General features: G+C 43.7%; 1 protein-coding gene across 1 annotated transcript; it reads left to right on the top strand.

Annotated features, from left to right (window-relative positions):
* The first annotated feature begins 341 nt into the window (after positions 1-341).
* On the top strand, positions 342-19184 carry Lsm12 (LSM12 homolog). Its single transcript, XM_034507236.2, has 5 exons — positions 342-552; positions 2487-2620; positions 16000-16109; positions 17558-17684; positions 18892-19184. The coding sequence occupies exons 1-5, from the start codon at positions 429-431 to the stop codon at positions 18982-18984; spliced, it is 588 nt and encodes a 195-aa protein (XP_034363127.1). The 5' UTR covers positions 342-428; the 3' UTR covers positions 18985-19184.
* Positions 19185-22835: the final 3651 nt, after the last annotated feature.

The following is a 22835-nucleotide window of genomic DNA, read 5'->3' on the forward strand; positions in this document are numbered from 1 at the left end:
TATAATCATTTTGAGTGAATGTCCTGTGAGCTTCTGGTTCTTCGTATGCAAATGAGGATAATATTTTATAGAGTTCATTCATTAAACGTTTTTGTATAAGGTGTGGGCTTAAGCGAGACTCCAGTTGCTTTCCCTTTCTCTATTTCGTCCCACGTAAGATATTTATCCTTTACATGTATTTATTTCCTTAGCTTTCAAAAGAGCCCTGCAAGCACTTAGCCAAGCCGACCGGCGGCCGCACATTCTTACTGTACTCAAGATTCCCCTTTATTTCCTCTTCCACCTAGGCTCCCGCCCCACCCAGCGCCAGACCACGCCCCTGCGCGTGACGTCAGCACGCCTCGTGCGTCGCGTCGCGGCGCTTGCTGGGGGCCCGGCTTTCGCCCGCTGCTGCCGCCGCCGCCGCCGGCCGCGGCTGCTCTCCCAAGATGGCGGCTCCTCCGGGCGAGTACTTCAGCGTTGGGAGCCAGGTGTCGTGCCGGACGTGCCAGGAGCAGCGGCTGCAGGGCGAGGTGGTAGCCTTCGACTACCAGTCCAAAATGCTGGCTCTAAGTATCCTTCTCTGCGTGGACCCCAAGGCCGGGCCGGCGTATAGGTGCGGTGGTGGGGGGGCGGGGGACAGCGGCGGCAGCTAGGGCCCTCTCCCGGCCTAGGGGCGACCGGCTACCGCGGTGCCCCGGGCGCATGCGCACGGCCCTGAGTTCCCCTCCCCCTCCCGCGGGCCTTTCGGTCCACTTTGGGGACCCTTGTCTTCCACCCCTTGTGGGAGCTGGGCCCCAACTGAGGGTTGGTGGGTGGAGCGGGACTTGACACGCGGGTGGCTTTTCGGGAGGAGATGATGTGTTAAGGGGACTCCGTGATTAAGGGAGGGGGTAGTGGTGGGGAGAGGGCTGGAGATTGGAACCTGGACGGAGTGGGGAGCGGTAAAACACTGGGGAGGGGTGTGTAGGGTGAGGAACTGCTAGTTGGGTAAGGGTATGGACTTTACGAGTGGACTGTCTGCTGATGAGATTTGATTCAGGAAAGGGCGGTGGTGGGATGGTGGTCTAATGGGCCTTGCCAGTTTGGGGATGGGAAGTGAGAGACTGAGTTGTAAATGAACTGGTGGCTAATTTTGCTGGAGTCGACTATGCTTGGTGTCATTGTGTGTGCTCACTTGGAGGTTCTCAGTCATTTGAAAATTGCTGCTTAGGGGGTGTTGGAATTGGAAGCCTGGTTCAGAGAGGACTTGCTCCGTTTTTAGGGGTTTGTGTATGACAGCGTGGGCTTCTGTTCAGTTCAACACATTCCATAGTAACATCCTTCTTTTTGAAAGTACCAATGTTAAACTGCATGGAAGAGGTGGCCCTGTTCCTTGGGGTGGGGATTATTTCTGAATTACTCCACCAACTCACTGTTGGAAAACAAGACACTTCCTGGTTGGAATAAATGAACCTCTGCCTCCCCCTTTATTTGAGCTACAGGTGGGTTTACTCGAATTATTTTTAGAAGGTAGCCTCTGTCTTTAAAACGAAGTTTCTTACGGAGTCTGCTGTTTTAGTTGTGAGTTGTTGATTTCCAGCTGAGAAAGATTTCTTCATATACAGCATACAACAAGAACAATTTATTTTTGTGTGTGTTATTTTAAAAACAAGAGATCATACTTGGCCTAAACCCTCTTCCTTTGGTGACTTAGTGGAAGAGTCTGAAAAGGAAACCCACTCTCTTTATCTGACATGCAGCAGGGTCTTAGTAAATGGTTGGAAAATGAATGAATGAATGGATGAATGGATGGCTGAATAAGGCCTCATCTTGGGCAACTTCCTTCCCAGTGGTGTAGTTTTTGCCTCTGAAAAATGAAAAATTTCAAGTGTGAAAAAGAAACTGAAAAAAAAAAAGAAAGAAAGAAAAAGCATGAAATCTGAGTGAGAAGCACTCTCTAGATTCAGGGAGATTCCAGTGCTGCCTGAAAGCACTGGTGACTCTTTGTGGCTCCTAAGTTTAAGACAAACAGTGCATCTACCATCAAGACTGCATTTCTTCCCATAAAACCCACGGAGAAAGTGACAGGAACTCTCTTGAGGGTTTCAGTTTCTGGCTGTATACCGAATTGAAAAACTTGAGATCCTTTGCTTCTGCGTTTTGGCAGGAGCAAGGTGATGGAGGGTTATTGAGAGCTAAGATTCCTATGAGGCTTACATGGGGATGGTATCATTTTCGTGTGTGTGTGTGTGTGTGTGTGTGTGTGTGTGTGTGTGTGTGTGTGTGTGTGGTGTGTGGTGTGTGGTGTGTGTAGTTTTTGGAGACAGGGTTTCTCTGTGTAGCCCTGGCTGTCCTTTAACCCCCCTCTGTAGATCAGCTTAAGTAGACATCCATTGCCTGTGCCTTCTCCCGAGTGCTGGGATTAAAGGTGTGCCACACCACTGCCCTGCTGCCTGGATTGTTGTATATACTACTTGTGCAATGTACCTTTGTCCTATTTTCCTTAACTTTTATTTTCTCACCAGAATGTCCCTCTTCCAGTGGAAAGCCCAACCATGCAGACATCTTGCTTATAAACTTACAGTATGTTTCAGAAGTGGAAATAATTAATGATCGAACAGAAACCCCTCCTCCCCTAGCTTCACTCAATGTTAGTAAGGTAAGGACTCAAGGACGGTTCTAGCTGTCGGAAATGTTGGGAAGGAGGGGTGCTCTCCAGCTTTTGGTGATGTATACATTGTTCTCTTGTGCTTTTTTTTATTGACTTACCATTGTGGTATCATGTTTGTTTGTTTTTTCTTGGGGTGGGGCAGGAACTCTCTTCCCTTTTGAGACAGGTTCTTGTGTATTTTATGCTAACCTTGAATTTAATATATACCCAAGAATGACTTAGAACTTCAGATTTTCCTGACTCTGCTTCCTGACTCTGCTGAGATTACTGGCATGTGCCACCACACACAGTGTCTGTGATGCGAGGATCAAATACAGGCCCTTTGCCTTGCCTGCTAGGCAAGCACTCTACCAACTAACTTTCCCCAGCTTTTCTTTGGTTTGTATGAGACAGGGTCTCATGTAGCCTAGGCTGGCCTTGAACTTTGCTGTGTAAACTTTGTAATAATTACTTTAAACCCAGATCTCCCTGACTACATCTCCTAAGTGGTAAAATTACATGTGAGTCCCACTATATCTGGTTTGGTATCTTTTCTAAAGTATATTTGTGTAATACCGCCCCCCCCCCCTTATTTCTGAATGTCTTTGTTGCACCTTAAGAAATGCTTTGGAGCCAAGCAGTGATGGTGCACCGCCTTTAATCCAAGCACCTGGGAGGCAGAGGCAGGCGGATTTTTGAGTTTGAGGCCAGCCTGGTCTACAGAGTGAGTTAAGAAATACTTTTGAACCAGGTGTGATGGTACACACCTTTCATCCCAGCACTTGGGAGGCTGAGGAATGCAGTTCTTTTTAGTTCAAGGCCAGCCTGGTGTACAAACAAGTTCCCAGACAGCCTGGGCTCTGTTACACATAGAAACCCTGTCTTGGGGGAAAAAAAAAAAGAAAGAAAGAAAGAAAAGAAAAGAAAGAAAGAAAGAAAGAAAAGAGAAAAGAAAGGAAAGGAAAATGGTGGTACGAGCCTACAATGTCAGCACTTGACAGGTAGACACAGGAAGTTCAGAAGTTTAAGTAATTCTCAGCTGCAGAATGAGTTTGAGGCCAGCTTGGAATATGTGAGACCTGACAAAGGAAAAAAAATAACAAGTATCTTGAAAGTTGGGCATAGTGGTCCATGTTTATATATAGTCCCAGCATGCAGGATGCAGAAGTAAGAGGATTGCTGAAAATTCAAAGCTAGTCTGCTTTATATAGCAGACTCTAGATTGGAACAGTATACAAATAATGATAATAACTTATGCATTTTAGGGTTTTGTTTTTTTGTTTATTTTTTTTTGTTGTTGTTTTGTTTTGTTTTTTTTGTCATTATTTTGAGACAGGGTCTCAAGCTGTGTATTACTGGTTGGCTCAAAACTTGCTAATATAGACCAGCTTGGCCCTGAATTCATGGAGATTGACCTGCCTCTGCCTCTCAAGTGTTTGGATCAAAGGCGTGCGCCATCATGCCCAGCCTGTGTATATAGATAGCTTGTTGTATGTGTGCAAGTGCCCGAGGCCAGAAGAGGGCTCAGATCCTTTGGCCTTAGGCTGATAGGCAGTTGTGAGCAGCCTGTTGCTCAGATCCTCTGGAAGAGCATCAAATGCTCTTAACCACTAAACTATCTCTCCAGCTTCTACCCAGTCTAATCTTAATTCTCAAATAGAGTTTAGAGCTTGCTTTTGTCCTTTATAAAGAGCACTTGTGTGAATACATTTGGAGGGTAGAGGATGACTTCCTTTTTTACTTTTCTTTTTATTTTTTGAGACAGCTCTGATTGACTTAGACTGGCTGGCCAGAAAACTCCAGAGTTCTGTTTGTCTCTTCCCTAGAGTAGAAAATCCAGACACAGGCCACCACACCCAGCCATTTATGTGGGTCCTAGGAGTTGAAATCGTGGTCTCTTGTTTGTGTGGCCAGCACTTCAACTGATTCACCTCCCAGCTGTTTTTTTCCCCTTCACCTGCTTTTTAAATCTAGACTCATATGTGTTAATTTTTGGTGGTGGTGGGGTTAGTAAGGGGGTGCCTGTTGACCTGGAGTTATGTGATGTGGATATTTGTATATAATGGGTGTTCAGGAATTTCGTGATATAAAACCTTTGAAAGCCATAACCCAAGTGTGGCTCATGCCTTTAGTCCTGGCATTCAGGAGGCAGTCACGTGGATCTCTTTTGAGTTCAAGGTCAGCTCGATCTATACAGTTAAGTTTCAGGATATCCAAGGCTACATGGAGAAATTTTGTATCAAATATGTCTATGTCAAATATGATTTATGGGAACTGCAAGTCGCATAATCTTTGACTCTTCAGTTCAATTAGTCAAACAAAATGTTGATCAGTAGTGATAACCCCATCCTAGCCTTGCCAGAGCCTGTCCTATCTCCTCAGCTTGGAATGCTCTTCCAGAATAGCTGGAGACTTAACTATCAGGACCCAATAAACAGCACCTCTTTCATGAAGTCTCTGCTCAATTGGCCTAAAGTAGTCTGTAGCCATGATTCTTCTTGGGATAGGGTGTGCTTCCCTTCTGATGGCTTACAGCACAATTGGGGCAGTTTTTGAGAGTGAAGGACACATGCTTTTATTTTACACTTGGACAACAGGTAATGTGTCCTGCGTAAACTGTGCCCTAAAGTTACCTTATGTATAGCTTTTTGTAATTATATGTTGATTGTTTACTTATCTAATGTCTTTCCTGTCAAACAATGTATATCATACCTGTTAAGTACACCTTTTTTTTTTTTTTAATACAATACTGCTGTGGGTTTTTAAATTTTTTTTTTTTTTTAATTTTAGTACTTGGGTCTTGTGTATGTTAGACAAGCACACCCCTAGGTTTACTTTTGAGTATTATGCACAGAGTAGGTGCTTAATGGACAACTTTTGAACCTGTGTTAGGCCTTCAGTTTAGTAGCAGCTGTCTGAGATTAGCTTGGCAGGAAGTTTTTCCCTGTAGAGGAGTCTTGTAATAGTGTATGTTCTCTTGCCTCTCTAGGGAATGTGGAGTGTTTGCTACAGTTAAGCAAAGCAAGGAAACACTCAGGGAGCTGCAGCAGGAGATAGAGGGCAGGGAATGGAGTTCAGACGATCTGGAGCTCCCTTGTCAGATTCCAGGGAGGTGCCACACGTTTTGTTTTGTTTTCTTTTTTTTTTTTTTTTAGTCATGGCTAAGGATAGATTTGGAAGGGTCTTGGGTTTCGTCTCTAGGGTAGTTATCTTCTGGCTGTCCCAGTTTTTGAAGCTTGTAGATGTTTAAAGCCCTGGCGTAGTCAGATGCCTCCTACTAGGATATTGGAGCTCTTTGGGTGGCCTCTGTTACAGCTCATGAAATTTTAAAAGATTTGCATGAAGTGATTTATTCCCAGGATGTTAGAGCTGCAGGCTGTTACACTGTGTATAAAAAGTCTCCCCTGGACCTTATAGTAAGGATTATCGGAAAGAGGATGATTTTCTGAAAAGATACTGAAAAATAAAAAGAGATTCCTGTCCTTGAGACCAAGTACCACCATGTGGAAGGGTTGGATGGTATATGTGGTGCTGTTATGTGGGTACCGAGAAATTAGTCGTCGAGCATATAAACACATGGCCATTTACCTCACATCGTAGCAGCTCCTGCTTAGGTTAGTTTGTGAATTACTTTTGCTTTTAATGTTGTCTTGGTGCTATTTAGTGTTGTTGGTTTGTTTTTGTTTTAATTTATTTTTATTTTTTGAGGCAGGTTTTCATGGATCCCAGGTTGGCCTCAAACTCACTCTAGCTCAGGATGACCCTGAATTTCTGAGCCTTAACCTCCCAAGTGCTGAGACTGTAGGCATGCACCACTGCTTGGCTTTGCTGGTTGTCTTAATTATTCACTAACTTTGCTATAAACTGGTTGATTACCCACTTTTATTTTTAAAAAGCAGCAAGAAGCACTAGCTTGGAGAACAACAGAACTCTATTTCTTATACCTGTGCAGCTCACTTGCCTATTCTGCAAAAGATTTACTGGGAGGAGAAGTCAGGAACCAAAAGTTAGGTTGAATAAGTTATGAATAAGCTGTCTGCTTTCCTTTCAAACCGACCTTTCAGGATACTCTACCATTCCTCCTTGGAGACTGATTCAGATGGATTGCCTGCTGGGCTCTGACTGAAAATAATCTGAGTGGCTGTTATGCATCGCTTGAATAGCATGAAAGGCTCTTAGACTGAGCATGGAGCTCAGTGGTAGAATGCTTACCTACCATGCACAAGGCACTACTATTTGTTTATTTATATATTTTTTTCTGGTTTTTTGAGACAGGGTTTCTCTGTCCTGGAACTCACTCTGTAGACCAGGCTGGCCTCGAACTCAGAAATCCTCCTGCCTCTGCCTTTCAGGTGCTGGGATCAAAGGCATGCGCCACCACTGCCCGGCAAGATTTATTTGTTTGTTTGTTTGTTTGTTTGTTTATTTTTATGTCTTCTATACTATAGCTGTCTTCAGACACACCAGAAGAGGCCATCAGATCACATTGCAGATGGTTGTGAGCCACCATGTGGTTGCTGGAAATTGAACTCAGGACCTCTGGAAGAGCAGTCAGTGGTCTTAACTGATCTCTCCAGCCCCAGATTTCTTTTTTTAAAAAAAGAAACTATGTTTACTTTTAAGTGTGGTATCACAATGAAGGAAATACTGACTTAATTGTTATTTGAATTTTACTAGCTACACAGCTAAGAATCAACATAACCTTGTAATTTTCTGGTGATTTGATGGTTAAACTCCCAAGTTTGAGTACATTACTGGGTAGTTGATAGTTAGTAGATTGTGGTCTATTTATGAGCCTAACCCATTAGCAAGCCCTTCCCTTTATTGTATCTTTTAAAAAATTATGTAATTTATAATTATTTTATGTTCATCGATGTTTTGTCTGCATGTATGTCTGTGTGAGAATGTTAGAAGCCCTGGAACTCGAGTTGCAAACAGTTGTGAGCTGCCATCTAGGTGCTGGGAAATTCCTATCCTCAACGCCCATTACATCTTGACATGGTGTCAATACCAAGTAGGATCAGAAGTATCCCTGATCACCCTCCAGTTAGTTATGAGTATATATTTTCCACAGTATTAGGGATTAAATCCATGGGCTTTCTATATGCTATGCAAGCACTCCACCCTCATCTCTTTGGTATGTGTATTTGGTACATGGAGGAAGTATATAAATGAAGGACGAGAAAAAGCCACTGTTTTCTAGCAATAAATAGTTTTCCCCTGCGTTGAGGGCTGGGTATTAAACTAGAGTCTTCATATATGCCTAGCATATGCTTTCCTCTAACCGAGGAAAAGTTTTCTGTTGGCTGTAACTTTTCTGGCTCCTAGAGGCTATAATCTTTTAGAGTATTTAGTCTGCCAGAAGGATGGGTACCTGGTTCTGGGCAGACACTGTCATGGATGTGTCTTGAGTCGAATGGGAAGAGGAGAGGGAGAGCTTGCTGCCGAATGGCAAGGATTATGGTAAGTGAATTGTGTCAGACAGGTAGTGATTGGCTGCTGTGTAAGAAGGACTGGTTCTTTGAAGATCAGTTGCCCTGTCGTTGAGACTTGAGGGTCAACCTGACAGAAGAGCCATTGCTCCAGATCAGAGCTTGTGACTCGGCTCAGCCTACAGTGTGTGTCAGCCAGCTGACTCCAGGGCCTTCCTTAGGCCACTCATTACCAAGGCACCTTCTCAGTGTCACGTGTATGTGATGAGGAACCACTGCCTGCAGGAAAAGGCAAATTGTGAGCCAGTGTAATTGACAAAGTTGGGCCATAACATTTTGTGTCACCTCTTTGACTCAGAGGTGACAGTTGAAAGTATGGATTTTATGGTGGGTCCAATGGTGGTATTGCTTTCAGTGTTAAGCCGAAGGTCTTATTGGCTAAGGACAACTAGCACTGGAAGCTCTAGGCTAGCTTAGGAAAATGCTGGCCATTGCCCTGGAGATGAACAGTGAAGGTTCCACACACTCTAAGTGCCAAAAGTATGCTGTGGTAGAATGTGGAGTACAAGTCTCTTACAAAGCCCGAGCCATCCTTCAACTTGTCCTGCTTCCTCAGTCTCCTAGTGCTGAGGTCGGATGTGTGCACCATGCTCTGGAAGGACCATGTAAGTCATTTAACTGCTGGGAGCTGTTAGCTCTATGTTTGGTTTTGTCTACCTTCTCTCTTGTTCTCATTCCTTTCCAGGTACTGGGAAATGTCAGCATGATTAAGACACTTACCTTTCTCCAAGGAATCTCACAATTTGTTGGGAGTATTGAGGGTTAGCAGCACTTTCGGGAGGTATTCTGAAATTGACTCTAGACTTTTGTGCATGCTAAGTGCACTGTCCCTTGTAGGTACAGATCTATGGTTATAACAGCATAGGAAAGAAGAGAACAATCCTTTTCCTGTAAAGGATCAGGCAGTCATTCTTCTAGGTGTTGTGACCCATCTTGTAATAGACAAAACTAGTCAGTGTTGTCTTTGTAGACTATATAGTCAAACAGCTAGGATTGTGCTCCAGTAAAACTTATGTCAAGCGGGTAGTTGGCTGGATTTGGCTCTAGTTGTGGTTCATCGACTCTTGGCATACTGAGCTTAAGTGAAGGCTTCCCATATGTGACCTTGGAAAATAAATGACATCGCTCAGCTTGTCTGTCCTTTCTGTCACTGGCTACATTAGAAGTGTTAGAGAAGAAACTGTTAGAAGCCTTGGGAAAAAGCACAAAACACTTTTGTGGAGCTGGAGTGAGTGTAGGGCTTCATGTATGCTAGACTGCTGAGCTGTGTCTGCAGCCCAGCACCGTTTCACTTGACGAGAATCAGTGTATTCTTTTTTTTTTTTTTTTTTTTTTGGTTTTTCGAGACAGGGTTTCTCTGTGTAGCCCTGGCTGCTGTCCTGGAACTCACTCTGTAGACCAGGCTGGCCTCGAACTCAGAAATCTGCCTGCCTCTGCCTCCCAAGTGCTGGGATTAAAGGCGTGCACTACCACCGCCCGGCAAGAATCAGTGTATTCTTACAGTGTGCATCATATGCTTGTTTTCTGTGGGTACAAGCTGTGTGAGTGTGAGTGTATGTGAAGATCGGATGACAGCTTTGATGAACAGGTTCTTATTCTACCATGGCTGTAACTTTTCTGGCTCCTAGAGGCTATAATCTTTTAGAGTATTTAGTCTGCCAGAAGGTTCTGGTATTTAGTCTGCCAGAAGTGTCTGGTTCTGGGCAGACACTGTCATGGATGTGTCATGGTGTCCTAGAGACCACACTCAGGTCATTGGGCTTGATGGTGATTGCTTTTACTTGCTGAAGTATGTTACCAGTTTCCTGACTTGGTGGTGGTAGACTTGTTAGTGAGATGTTCTACCGTGTAGCTGAGGCTGGCCTTGAACTCATGATTCTTCTGCATCCTTCATCGAGGTCACTGAGATTATGTGTATGCTACCTCACCTAGTAAGTAGCTTTTTGTTGTTACATTATTATTTCTTGTATAGATCACAGTGCTTGCTTGCTTGCATGCATGTGTGTGCCACAGCATGCCTGTGGAAGTCAGAGGACAACTTAGGGGAGTTAGTTCTCTCCTTCTACCATGTGGGTCCCAGAGATAGAACTTTATATAGAGAGAGTCAGGTTTGCCACTAAATGCCTTTAGGAGCTGAGACACCTCCTTAGCCTTGTTTGTTTTCTAACTCAGATATTTTTGGTCATCTGTTTACTGTACAGTATTTGGGGATTTTAGAGGATACATTAGCAAACAACAATAGGAACAAAATTTTATTAAAGTTCAGCCTGATGTGCATCTGTGATTGCAGCTAAGGAATCAGGAGGCTAAGGCAGGAAGACACGAAGTTCAAGGTCAGCACAGGCAGCTCTGTGTCACACGAACACACACCCCTAAGTTAACTTTGCAGCCAACACTGGCCTTGAACTCTTGGCTCTCCTGCCTCTACTTCCTGAATGATGGTATTATAGGCTTGAGTCAACATGCTTAGCCATTTGTTTGGAAAATATTCCCTTTAGGATTTACATCCTCTTTAGCAGGTCTTTTAGCAAATACAAGACAGGTTTCTAATAGAGTGATGGCTACGTGGTGATTAGTATTTTGAGATGATCTTGCTGTGTATCCCAGGCTGGCTTGGAACTCATAATTGTCCTGCTTCCACCTTCTAAGGGCCAAGATTATAGCTGTGCACTATAGCTGTGCACTACCAAGTCTGGTTTGGATATGAGAACTCAGCTACTAATAGTGATCCTTTTTTACTATCCATATTTTTAATAACATATTGCATACCTCAAGGATATAATAAAATGTGTATTAAAAGGGTGAAGAAGCAATGAACTCATTGGCTACGGGAAGGATTGAATTGCTTTTTTTTTTTTAAATAACCCATAAGCTGCCTTCTCTGTACTCATAATGTTAAAACAATATCTAATATCTGTGAGTGCGTTATAGCTCACCTGGTGCTGTTTCAACTTCCACACAGAGCTTCTTTAATGGCTCTATTGTGAGATGGCTGTGTTGAGCATCCGTTCTCTGAGAGAAGTGTTGAGGTCGCTTTCAGCTTGTATTACACTTGGGTTTCTCTCTGACAGAGACAGGGTAAGTTTGACGGCAACAAGCCTTGGTTTCAGAACCTTAAGACTGGGAAATCATTCATTATCAGTAGTACTTAAGAGCTGAAGTGGTTTCTGTAGCTGCCAGTGATGTTGACAAAATCTGTGGCTTTGTTGACACGTGTTTGTATTTTAAACCAATTAAAGATAAAATTTTGGCCCGGCGGTGGTAGCGCACGCCTTTAATCCCAGCACTTGGGAGGCAGAGGCAGGTGGATTTCTGAGTTCGAGGCCAGCCTGGTCTACAGAGTGAGTTCCAGGACAGCCAGACAGCCAGGGCTACACAGAGAAACCATGTCTCGAATAAAAAAAAAAAAAAAAAAAAAAAGATAAAAAAATTTTGCCTGTAATATATATTGACTGTCTGGGATCTGGTTCCCTGTGATGAATAGCAGTATATGGACTTTTTACACTAGCAAGTTGAATTTGTAGTGTTAAGTGCAGGAGGCATCCCTGGATTTACCTTTCTCTAGTCTTAGAGCCTTAAGAAATGGTGGTTCTGGGGGGCACATACCTATTTTTATCAGCTGAAATAAGTGGCTTTCTAATGAAGAATTTGTGTTCTTTGAAATGCTGAAGGAGATTACATACTTTCTGCTTATTTAAAAGAAAACAGGTTATTGAATGTGCCGCAAACGGAACAGGCTGAGCAGAGGTAAAGAGGGGCTGGGCAGGCAACTGGCTCTTACAGCATATCCTGTCCCCTTTATTACTTTTTGTAAGTTGACTGCTGTGTTTATTAGGGCTTTTGTTGGCATCATCCTGGTCTCTGTAAACCTTTTTGGTTTTATTGATTAAATTTGTCCTTTGACATCTTCATTTATGTACACAGCACTATTACTATGCTGTTGCTCTCACCCCAACCTCTCCTGGTGCCTTCCCACCCCTGGTAATGTGCATGCGTGCACACAGAGCTCATGCGTTTGTTTCCTACATTCCTGTGGTTTTAACCTCTGATTTTAACCAAGACATCTGGTATGGCCATGGGTTTGGAGCTATTGATGGAGCCTGGTTGGTTCATCAACTGATAGAAAACTGAAGGCAATTTTACTGTCTTTCTCTAGAATCCATTAATTAGACCACAGGCCATTACACTCAACTATGGTTCCCTTTTTCAGAATATTTTATTTCTGTTGTGTACATGAAGCTCCTGTATGAGATAGTAGGCATAGAGATAAGAGTACAACTTTGGGGGCATTTCCTTCCGTCATGGGTTCCAGGGATCAACCTCAGGTCATCAGGCCTTAGAGCAAGCACTGTTACTCTCTTAGCCATCATGCTGGAACCCAGATATCTTATTATTCAAATTTATAACCCTTTTCAACAGTGATTTTGACTTAAGGAAAAAAAACCATGCTTTTTAAGGATTTATTTTCAGTGGTGGTGCACGCCTTTAATCCCAGCACTTGGGAGGCAGAGGCAGGTGGATTTCTGAGTTCTAGGCCAGCCTGGTCTACAGAGTGAGTTCCAGGACAGCTAGGGGTACACAGAGAAACCCTGTCTCGAAAAAACAAAACAAAACAAAACAAAAAAAAAAAAAAAAAGAATTTATTTTCAGGGTATGTGAGTGCTCTTTGTGTAGGTGAAAGGAGTTGGTTTTCTGTTCCCACCGTGTTAGTCCTACAGAGTGAAACTCTAGCCAGCCTTAGACTTCACTTTCTTGTTCCGTTTGTTTTTGAGACCAGATTTTACGCCGTAGCCAAGCTGCCTTGGAGTGCAGAGCACTCCTGCTTTAGCCTCCCATGGGCTGGCGTTGCAAGCATGGTTAGATTTTAAATTGTTTCTTTGTTTTCCTTTTTCTTTTTTTATTTTAAAGTTAGGCTAGATTCCACTTTTCTTGTTAAAAATAAATGTAATTATGTTTATTTATTTGTATTGGGGCATCCACATGCCACAGTACTTATGTGGAAGTTGGAGGACAACTTAAGGGAGTCACCGTCTTCTTCCACACAAATAGATCATCAGGCTTGCTGACAAGTACTTGTATCCATGGAGCCCTAGAGTTCACTCCTGTTGGAGAGACTGGGAGTTACAGTCTGTAGTGCTCAGGGACACCTGCTGTGGCTGGGAGTTAGCGCCCTTTGATTCAGCATTAGATTCTAGGACACAGCTTCACACCGAGTACTGTACTGTTTAGTTTCCAGGATTGTAAGGAGATCTCTCTATCTTCCTCCTCCCTTTCCCCCCACCTCCCTCGGTCATGTGGTCTGTCTGTCTGTCTTTAGCTTGCACGTGTTTAAAATAGATTGGGCCTTGCCATATTGTTCAGTCTTCCTCCCAAGAAGCTGGGTCCACAGTTGCATGATACTGTCCCTGGCCCAGAGCCGTGGTTTACTAGAACTTTCAGGTTCAGGAGCTTTCAGCTTGGAATCTGTGGCATGGGAGTATTGATATTTAGAAGATTTTTTTGTTTTGTTTTTTTTTTTGTTTTTTTGTTTTTTTTTGTTTTTTTGTTTTTTGAGACAGGGTTTCTCGGTGTAGCCCTGGCTGTCCTGGAACTCACTCTGTAGACCAGGCTGGCCTCGAACTCAGAAATCCGCCTGCCTCTGCCTCCCAAGTGCTGGGATTAAAGGCGTGCGCCACCACCGCCCGGCGAAGATATTTTTTTGAGAGCTTGTTTGTTGCTAGCTTAGAATGAACATTTTTTATTTTAACAGCTGTAGTAGCACAAGTCTGTAATCCCACCACATGGAAGCAGAAGCAGTCCTCCTGTTTGCAAGTTCTAGGCCACCCTGAGTGGAACCATGCATCAAAAGGGCTTTGGAGGTGTGTGTGTGGGAGGGTGTTGGAGAAACGATGGCTCAGCTGTTAAGAACATTGGCTGTTCTTCCGGAGGACCCAGGCTCAATTCCTAGCACCTACATGGCAGCTCACACCTGCCTCTAACTTCAGTCTCAAACGATCTGACACCCTCTTGTGGGCTCTGAGCACTAGGCATGCTTCTTGTGCACAACATATACATACATGCAAAACACCCATTCACATAAAAATCAGTTATATTTAAAGGAGGAGGGGATCCTATGATTGCATGATTTGAAAGATCCAGGAGTGAGATTTTTATCTACTTTGCCCCTTCTCTCCACCAGGCTTGCAGGCAGCATCAGCCATTTCAGATGGCAGCTGCATTGCTGCCTAACTTCTCTGCAAGGGCAGCTGCTTACAAGACCCAAATACAAGGGGGAAGGCAAGTTGTACAGTGAAGTCAGTAGGTCACAGCAGCAGGTTTCTCCCTGGCCTCTGCTTCTCTTGCCCTGTCAGCTGTCTCAGTCTGTTAAGTGCTTGCATAAGAATCCCTCTGCAGTGAGTCCCCACAGCACCTGTGCTTTCTTGGGTGCATGAGAAAAGACAGTTCAGCCAGCAACAATATGAAGTACATAGTACTTGGATTTTCTTGTTGGGAGTCTTCCTTTTTCCCTACATATGACAGTATACAAAGGGCTCTGTGAATATCCTGGTGTTCATTAAATCACATGACTATTTAATACATATTTTAATAAATATTAAAATATTTTAATATATATTTTACATGTTTTGTATGTGTGTGGGTACATGTGAATGCACATGAAAGTCAGAGGACCGTTTGCACTAGCTGGTTCTCCTTCCATCCTATGACTCTGGTTATTGAACTTGGGTCAGTGGGGTTGGCAGCAAGCACTTTCCCCACTGAACCATCTCACCAGGCTGGGGCCACTTCATACTGATGTTCTTTGTTTTGGTATCACATTCATGTGCTTTTTTTTTTTTTTTTTTTTTTTTCCTTTGCTCACATCAAGATGCTATTTATAAAGTGGCCTCTGAAGGAAGCTCTGGTTTGTAGAAGTTACTTTGTTTCCAGTGGGAATAATACACAGTGGGGGAGGGGATATAAATTCAAGTTGACAGGTACATTACTTCAATTAAGCCACATACTGTTTTTTAGTGACATGTACTTGTGAGTTTATGCTTTGGATTTGCCTGAGCCTGCTGTGCTCTTAAACATGATGTTTTCTAATTTTTTTGAGGTACTGGCTGGTTCTTGTTTTGGTTGATAGCAAAGCCAGCAGCTAGTACTGATAGTAAGCATAGGGTAGGCTTTACTCAAATGAATGTTTTAAAATGTACTAAGAACCGTATCTAGCTCAAAATTGTCACTGGGACCTTTGCTCCTGAAGATAGCATACTGAGGATACCCAGGTGCACTGCTGGCTGAAGGTGATAGGATCTGTAGTAAGTGGAGGGCTCTGCAGCCTAATTGCAGGTATTGCATCATAGAGTAGTTGAGCCCATTGTCCATGAGGTGAAGCATAGCTCAGGGAACCAGCTGTGGCCCTCAGGGCCTCTGAGAGGTGCCACTGCCCTCTGGTTTATCTTCCTTTCCTTGGAGACTTCATTTTCTGAGACATTGTTTGGAAAGCAAGACTCAAGGAAACCCCTCTGGTTGGTTACCAGGGTTTTCTTGGTTCCTGAAAAGGCGTTGATTGTTGCTTAAAATACATACCAGCAGTTCTCTTTCCATAGAAACTCAGTGTTTCCAAGCTCCAGGCTTTCTCACTTCAGTTGGAATTGACTTGCTCAGAGTACATCAATTCCTCTGTGAAGTTGTAGTCTGATGGGCCAGAACAGCAGCCAAGCCTGCAAGATAACTACTACACTGCTGTGGTATTTGTCTGTCCGTATCTGTATTGGGCTGGCTTGTTTCATTGGCTTTGTAATCATGCTGACTCTAGACCCATCTTTGCTGACCTGCTTCCTCAGTTTGAGGTTCAGAGTTGGAAAGAACGAAGCGGAACACTTTTCTGACTCTTTTTTCTCTCTCTCACCTTAGCTTGCCAGCAAAGCACGGACAGAGAAGGAGGAGAAGCTGAGCCAGGCCTATGCAATCAGCGCTGGCGTCTCCCTGGAGGGCCAGCAGCTCTTCCAGACCATTCACAAGACGTGAGTTGGGGGAGCATAGGGGTTCCTATTCCTGAAGCTGTTATTCTTTGGCTGGCTGTTGGACGAAAGGCTTCTGGGTGGTTGTCTTGCTGAAAGTGTACCAGGGCAACTGGGGTAGCTGTTGACAGCATTTTGGCATCCAGAGATGTAGCACTTGGAGCTCCCTGTACAGTATACTGTGATGCTAAATCAGTCATTGCAATCTTTCTGTTTGTGAAAGCTTGTTTGAGATTGCATTGTCTTGTAAGGGTCTCTGGTAATAGTAATCCATAATTTAGAGCTCATGATTAGTTTCCTGTTTGTTGTTGTTATTGCCGTCCTTACCTCTAAGATAGCTTAATAAAACCACAGTTTTATTAGGGGAAGTTATATGACTTTCCCTAGTTTGCCTTGGGACAAACACAGGGAGCTAGGAAGAACAGAAGGCAACCTTCTTACCTCTTCCTAAAACACATGTTGTCACAGCAGAAGTCATTTGACTCTCTACTAGCTTCCCTAAGTGCTGAAAGGCTGGAACATTTGACACCCTCCTCAACCCCCTCCCCCCCACACGCTGCCTTCTGTTACCCTGTTTAACCACCCAGGGTCTGATGCACAGATGGCAGCTGGCTGTAGAACTGTCTGGGGCCGGGTGTATCTGAGCATTTCCAGGTATGTGAAGGAATTCTCTTAGTAGCATCAGCTGCCCTGGGATTCCCCATGTGTGAAATCAAATGGATCTTCTTGGTCTGGCAGGTGTCTACCTATCTGGTAATTGAGTGGGGCCAGCTGGAGTGCAGCTTGCATGGTTGAGGGTAGAGGCTGGGTGGGAGCAAAGTACAGATCATTATTTCTAGAAGTTCTATTTTTTTTTTCCCTAGGTCAAGAGCGGGCAGATTATGCCAGCAAGACAGATCTGCCCCTTGTATATGTGTCATCCGTTGGCAGATTTCTGTAGCTGCTTATAATCTGACATTGTCTAGAAAGCAGTTGGCAGCCTCTGCTCTAGACCAGTATGTCAGTTCTAGTGGTTTAGGTCTGGTTGTTCATTTGTAACTTGGTTTGAGCTTCTGAGACCCTGATGCTGCAGACTAACAGCTCCGGGCTCTCCCTAGGATAATGTGCATTACTGCTGTACTTTTCTGTCCAGAGATGCCCAGGGAATGGTTCTTGTCTCCTCTCTATGGCTCAATAGTGAGCTAAGAACTTGGAGTCAGCCTGTTAGTCTAGTGGTAGTTTTTTCTTTTCTCCCCTCCCCCTTTTTTTTCTTTTTCCTTCTCTTCTCTTCTTTTCTCAAGTTAGGTTTTCTCTGTGTAGCCCTGGCTGCCCGGGAACTTGGTCTGTAGTCCAGGCTGGCTTCAAATTTAGGCCCACTTGCCTCTGCCACTTGGCTCTGAAGTCAGTTCTTCATTAGATGGGAGGATGGTGTCCACAGAATATCACAATCACTTATATTCTTCTCCTTCCAGCATTAAAGACTGTAAATGGCAAGAAAAAAACATTGTCGTCATGGAAGAAGTTGTTATTACACCCCCATATCAAGTGGAAAACTGTAAAGGCAAAGAGGGGAGTGCACTGAGCCATGTACGCAAAATAGTAAGTAAGGCGCCATGGAGCTTTAGAAGGGGAGGGTTCCTTGGCCTTGGTCCTTCCTTGTCAGAGCAGGACACCCGTGTTCCTGCAGTCAAGATGTCTCCTAGCAGTGTTGCCTGCTGCCCCTGCTCACCAGGCTCTGCAGCTGCGTCTTAGATGATTGGAGATAGAAACCTTGGGTATGGCATAGGGTAGGCAGTCAGCCCCGCGTCTTACACATAATTGCAGAATTACAGCACATTTAATAGTATAGGCTGTAAACCAGGTTCGGGATTCCTAACTGTAGGTAAAGAACTGTACGTTCAGTTGTAGCAGTTGTAAAAAAAACAACTTTTAATCTCTGATGATTGAAGGCCACTGTTATGTGTCTTTGGTTTTTTAAATTTACTTCATGGGTGTATTTTGCATATGTATATGCAAAATACATACCATACATGCGTACATGCATGCATGCATCCATCCATCCATCCATCCATGCATATGAGACTGTACACCATGTATGTGTCTGTTGCCTATGGAGGTCAGAAGAGGGTATTGGGACGCGAACTGGAGCTGTAGCTAGCTGTGAGCTACCGTGTGGGTGCTGGGAATCGAATTCAGGTCCTTGCCAAGAACAAGTGCTCCTAAGTCCGAGCCTCCTCTCAGGCCTGCACTGCTGTGTAGTTAGAAAATATAATAGGACTGATTTTCCTACCCACTAGCTTTTTCTTCTGTATTTATGTCAGATAGGAAGAAGGGGCTTGAAGAGATGACTCAGCAGTTAAAGAGTACTTGCTGCTCTTCAAGAAGACCTGAATCTGTTCTCTGCATTTATGTAAGGCAGCTCACAACTCTTTGTATCCTAAACTCCAGTGGACCCAAGGCTTCTGACACCTGCACTCTCTTACTTGTGCACATACACAACTACACATAATTAAAAATAAAATAACACAATACATTGTTATAAAGGAAGGGGAAATTTTGGTGGTAATAATTACCCCATTTTATTACATATTAGTTTATAGCTAGACTATTAAGCCAGTCCTAGCTTAGTTTCCACACATGTGGCTGAAATAAGAGGTTTTTCCTGTCTATTTTGCAGTTTGGGGTGGGGTGCAGGGAGCATTGGATAACAACAAGCCAAACAGCCAGGCTTGGGAAGCTTGGCTTAGATTGTACAGAAGACCTTGTCCTGTCTCCATTTCTAACTTGGCTGTTTGGTCTCTTGCAGGTTGAAAAACATTTTAGAGACGTGGAAAGCCAAAAGATACTGCAGCGTTCACAAGCCCAACAACCACAGAAGGAGGCTGCGCTGTCATCCTGAGTCCACAAACATGGAGGACTCTCCCAGCATCCAGCCACAGAGGTGGTGGTGGTGGTGGCTTCAGCGGAGGCAGGCCGGGGGAGGGGAGGGATCCTGTATTTCTTGCTGATTCTTATTAGGGTCAGTGTTTCAAAAAAACCTAGACTTGAACAAACACCCAACGAAAAAAAAAAAAAAAAAGAACAAGAGAATAATTTAAAGTTGAATCATTACTTGACTAACAGACTTCGGCCCACCATGTCCTTTACACAGCCCCCTGGAGCAGTCATCTTGTTAGTTTTATTTTTGCAAATTCCTTTTCACTCTGCCCTTCACCTGTGACTTTCCTTCCCTAGTCTGTTTCTGCTATTCTGATTTTATAAGTGGATATACTTGCCTTCTGAATGATTGAAAGAAACTTTTACATCTTTTCTTCCAAAATAAAAGTAACAAGCTGACTGTGACTCTAAAGTTGAGACCAGAGCAGAAGACAGAGGTCTCACTTTGAATTTTTCCTTTTTTTTTTTTTTTTTTTTTTTTTTTTTTTTTTTTTTTTTTTTTTTTGACTTTTTTTTTCTTTTTTTGCACAGGGCATGGCTTGAATTAGTTTTATTTTTCTTAACTTTAAATATATATATGGAAATATATATTAAAATGTTCTCTAAGTATTTTCTGCTTCTTGCAGGTCTCTTTTTACTAGATCATGGCCACTCTTCCCACCTCATCCCTCTGAAAACAAAAATGTGTTGTCCTTTCTACCACCCAGAGCCCGACGATTAACTTGACTTAGTTCACAGCGAGGATCTCCTGCAGCCCTGCAGAGCCAGTGTGCAGACGGGATTTGGCTTTGAGGGTCCTGATGGCTTTCTGGTCTTTAACTGTATGTACCTGTCTCACATTTGGTCCCAACCTCAGGACTCCCTCTGCCTTTGTCTTCATGGTACTAGACGAACTCTCAGCGCTCTCCACTCGGGAGTCAGTGGCCCCTCCCCCTGTGCCTCTGCAGGAAGACCTCGCTTGCATGGCACATCTCAGCTCCTCCTCCTTCGGGCTGGTTTTCTCTTCTAAGAAACCTGGACTCCATCTACCCCAGTCTTTCTTAAGTCTATGTCCAGAGCCTCTAGCCCAGGAAAAAGCTTGAATAACCTCTAGTTTCTCTTCTGCCATCCTCCTGCTCTTCTGCCCCCTCCTACCCCTGAAATCTTACAAGCTAATGACAGTTTGTATGTGCTCAGCCAATGGGCAGAAAACCTGGAAAGAATTTCTGGACTTTAGCCCACCAGTTTGCCTGGTTTGACTAACCTGCTGAGAGCCGAAACTGGTACTTGTTGCCCCTGCACCTCCATGGTAGTCTCAGGGGGCAGAGTGCCACCACCTGAATATCAGGCACTGAGTGGGACATGGGTGATGCTCATGTGACTGGCTAGAGCTTTGGGAGTAGGGTGGGGCTAATTTTTTTTTGGCCATGATCTTTTTTCCCTTCTTTTTTTTTTTTTTTTTTAATTAAATAAATGGATCAAAATTAAATAATTCAAGCCCTGCCTTCAAAATGGAAAAAACTTTTTTTTTTTTTTTTAGTATTGTTTAGCAAAAACAATAAAACCCAAATTTTTTTAACCATCACTCATGTCTCAGGTTTGTGCGTACTTTAGCACCCCAAATGAGGGGTCTGAAATGTAGAGGATGATGTGTCTCCTAAGCTCAGCCTTTGTCTTTAGATTGCCTACTTTTCTTTTTACCTAGTCTTCTTACTCCCGAGAAGTCATCCAGAGGTGCCAGGTAAGGTGTGTCATTAAGAGCAGCTAGGGTCAGAGCAATTGGAGCACAAGCCTGATGCTGACCCCAGTCTGAATCCTGGAACACACAAAAGGGAGGAGACCCAACTCCATATACAGACTGCAGTGTGTATGATCATGAACACACACAAGTTTTAAAGGGGGAGGGACCCAGGGTTTCTGTGTGTGTGTCTGTGTGTGTGTGTGTGTAAGAGAGAGAGAGAGAGATTCATTCATAGAGCTCCATTCATTGTAAGTGGATTTATAGAGCAACTGAAAAAAGAACCTGTGCATCACTTATCACTTGCTGTTGGCCAGATTCAAAGAACAGCCTTTGATTTAATTCACACAGAAATGTAGGCCTTAGGGAAGAAGAGACCATGTCAGATCCAGAGAGCCCAAGAAATACAGTTGGAGGTATGAAAGTAATTGGATATGGTTGTGAACCTGTAGTTTCAGCGCTCAGGTGGCTGAGAAAGAAGGATTGAGAGCTCAAGACCACTCAGGTTGTCTGTATAGTGAGTTACAGGCTAGCCTGGGCTATATAGGCAGTCCTGTTTCAAAATGGAAAACTGATCCAAAAAAGGAAGAGTGGCTCGATGACACTGAGAGAAGAGTCAACTGGGTAGGTGCTTCTTGGTTTCTAAAAGGAGGAGAGAACTTTAAGTCGTCCCAGGGGTGCTGTTGGTGTGGTTAGGGAGGCATAGGGCAAAGATTTAGAAGCATGCAGTTAGAATCAATTCCTTACTCTTGTTCCATTCTTTGTAATTGGAGAAACATATTATCTACCCAAGACTTGCCAGCTCTGAACACGAAAATACCTATCTAGAATTGGCATAAATGCCTGGATGTTCTTGATATAAATACCCATGAAAAGAACTTAGTCCTAGGGTGTTTTAATTGAGAGATGAAAGTGAATTCAATGCCTGCTAGGGACTCAACTTCCATTTAGAAGCAGGTATGGTAATATATCACTAATTCAGCATGTGTCAGGCTGAGGCACAGTCATGAGTTCAAGGCCAGCCTGGGATATATGAGACCCTACTGTTAAAAAGGTTGTTTGTGGTAAAACAAATGAACAAATAAAACCCGATGATTTGTATTAAAAATCTGTGTTGGGGAGGGGGCTGTTTATGTTCTTTAAGTGCCACAGTCAGCCTGCATAGATGCTGGGAACCACAGTATATGCTTTTAATCCCTGAGCCATTGCTCCAACCCCTTTCACTTTTTAATTTGTGTCACTTTGTGAGTTGATGTACACCACCCATATGTGCATGTCTAAACAAGACAGAAAAAGGTGTGAGATTACCAGGAATTGGAGCTAATATGATTATGAGCTACTGTGTGTGGGTTCTAGGGACCAAACCAGGTCCCCTGTGAGAAAAGTAAGCACTCTTAACCAGTTACGTCATCCCTCCAGCCCTGTGAAAGGATATTTTATGTGAGGCTAATAAATGATCTGTTGGCAAATATAGTTTAGGCAGAGTAGAGGGCTCACATCTCTGCCCTCCGTCCCTCATGGAGTTTTCCTTTGAAGTCCCTGTGAAAACAATTGGATTATTATCTGAAAAACAATGTGTGTGCCCTCCCCTACCCCCATGAATTCCATCCAGGCCCATGACTTGACCACAGTGTCTCAGCTGCCTGTAATGTGGAACTGGGGCAGTCCCCAAGCCTTGGTTAGTCTATGGGCCTGTGCTGTACTATGACGTTCCAGACTGACTCCCTTTGCACAGCTTTAGTTGCTAGGTTTGGGGTAGGATCCAATGCCCTGTAAGTTGAAAGGACTTTGAAGTAGTCAAGAATATGATGCAGAAGGCTGTGTCTGGTGAAGTGTGTACAGGCAGCTTCACTGTGTCTCCTTGGCCTTGGGGCATTGTTTTCCTCCCCACATGGACCCCGACACCAGCATTTGATTATCTCCCACTGCACACTGCTCTTTAGGGTGCTAGTATGGTACAGGGGTGATGCTGAGTCTGTGCTGTTTTGAGTCTGGATGTCTGATTTCTTTGTTGTAAAGTTTGGAAACTTAGACCATCACCTTGACACTTTTTTTTTTTTTAGATTTATTTATTTTGTATATGTGAGCACACTGTT

The sequence above is a fragment of the Arvicanthis niloticus genome, chromosome 6, assembly GCF_011762505.2.
Source record: "Arvicanthis niloticus isolate mArvNil1 chromosome 6, mArvNil1.pat.X, whole genome shotgun sequence".
Lineage (NCBI taxonomy): Eukaryota > Metazoa > Chordata > Mammalia > Rodentia > Muridae > Arvicanthis > Arvicanthis niloticus.

What these genes read in the sequence shown, in the direction of transcription:
- Lsm12 (XM_034507236.2), top strand. Translation starts at nt 429, where the DNA reads ATGGCGGCTCCTCCGGGCGAGTACTTCAGCGTTGGGAGCCAGGTGTCG. An exon ending in CTTCACTCAATGTTAGTAAG is followed by an intron (nt 2,621 to 15,999) that starts GTAAGGACTCAA and finishes CTCTCACCTTAG; the next exon opens with CTTGCCAGCAAAGCACGGAC. An exon ending in TGAGCCATGTACGCAAAATA is followed by an intron (nt 17,685 to 18,891) that starts GTAAGTAAGGCG and finishes GGTCTCTTGCAG; the next exon opens with GTTGAAAAACATTTTAGAGA.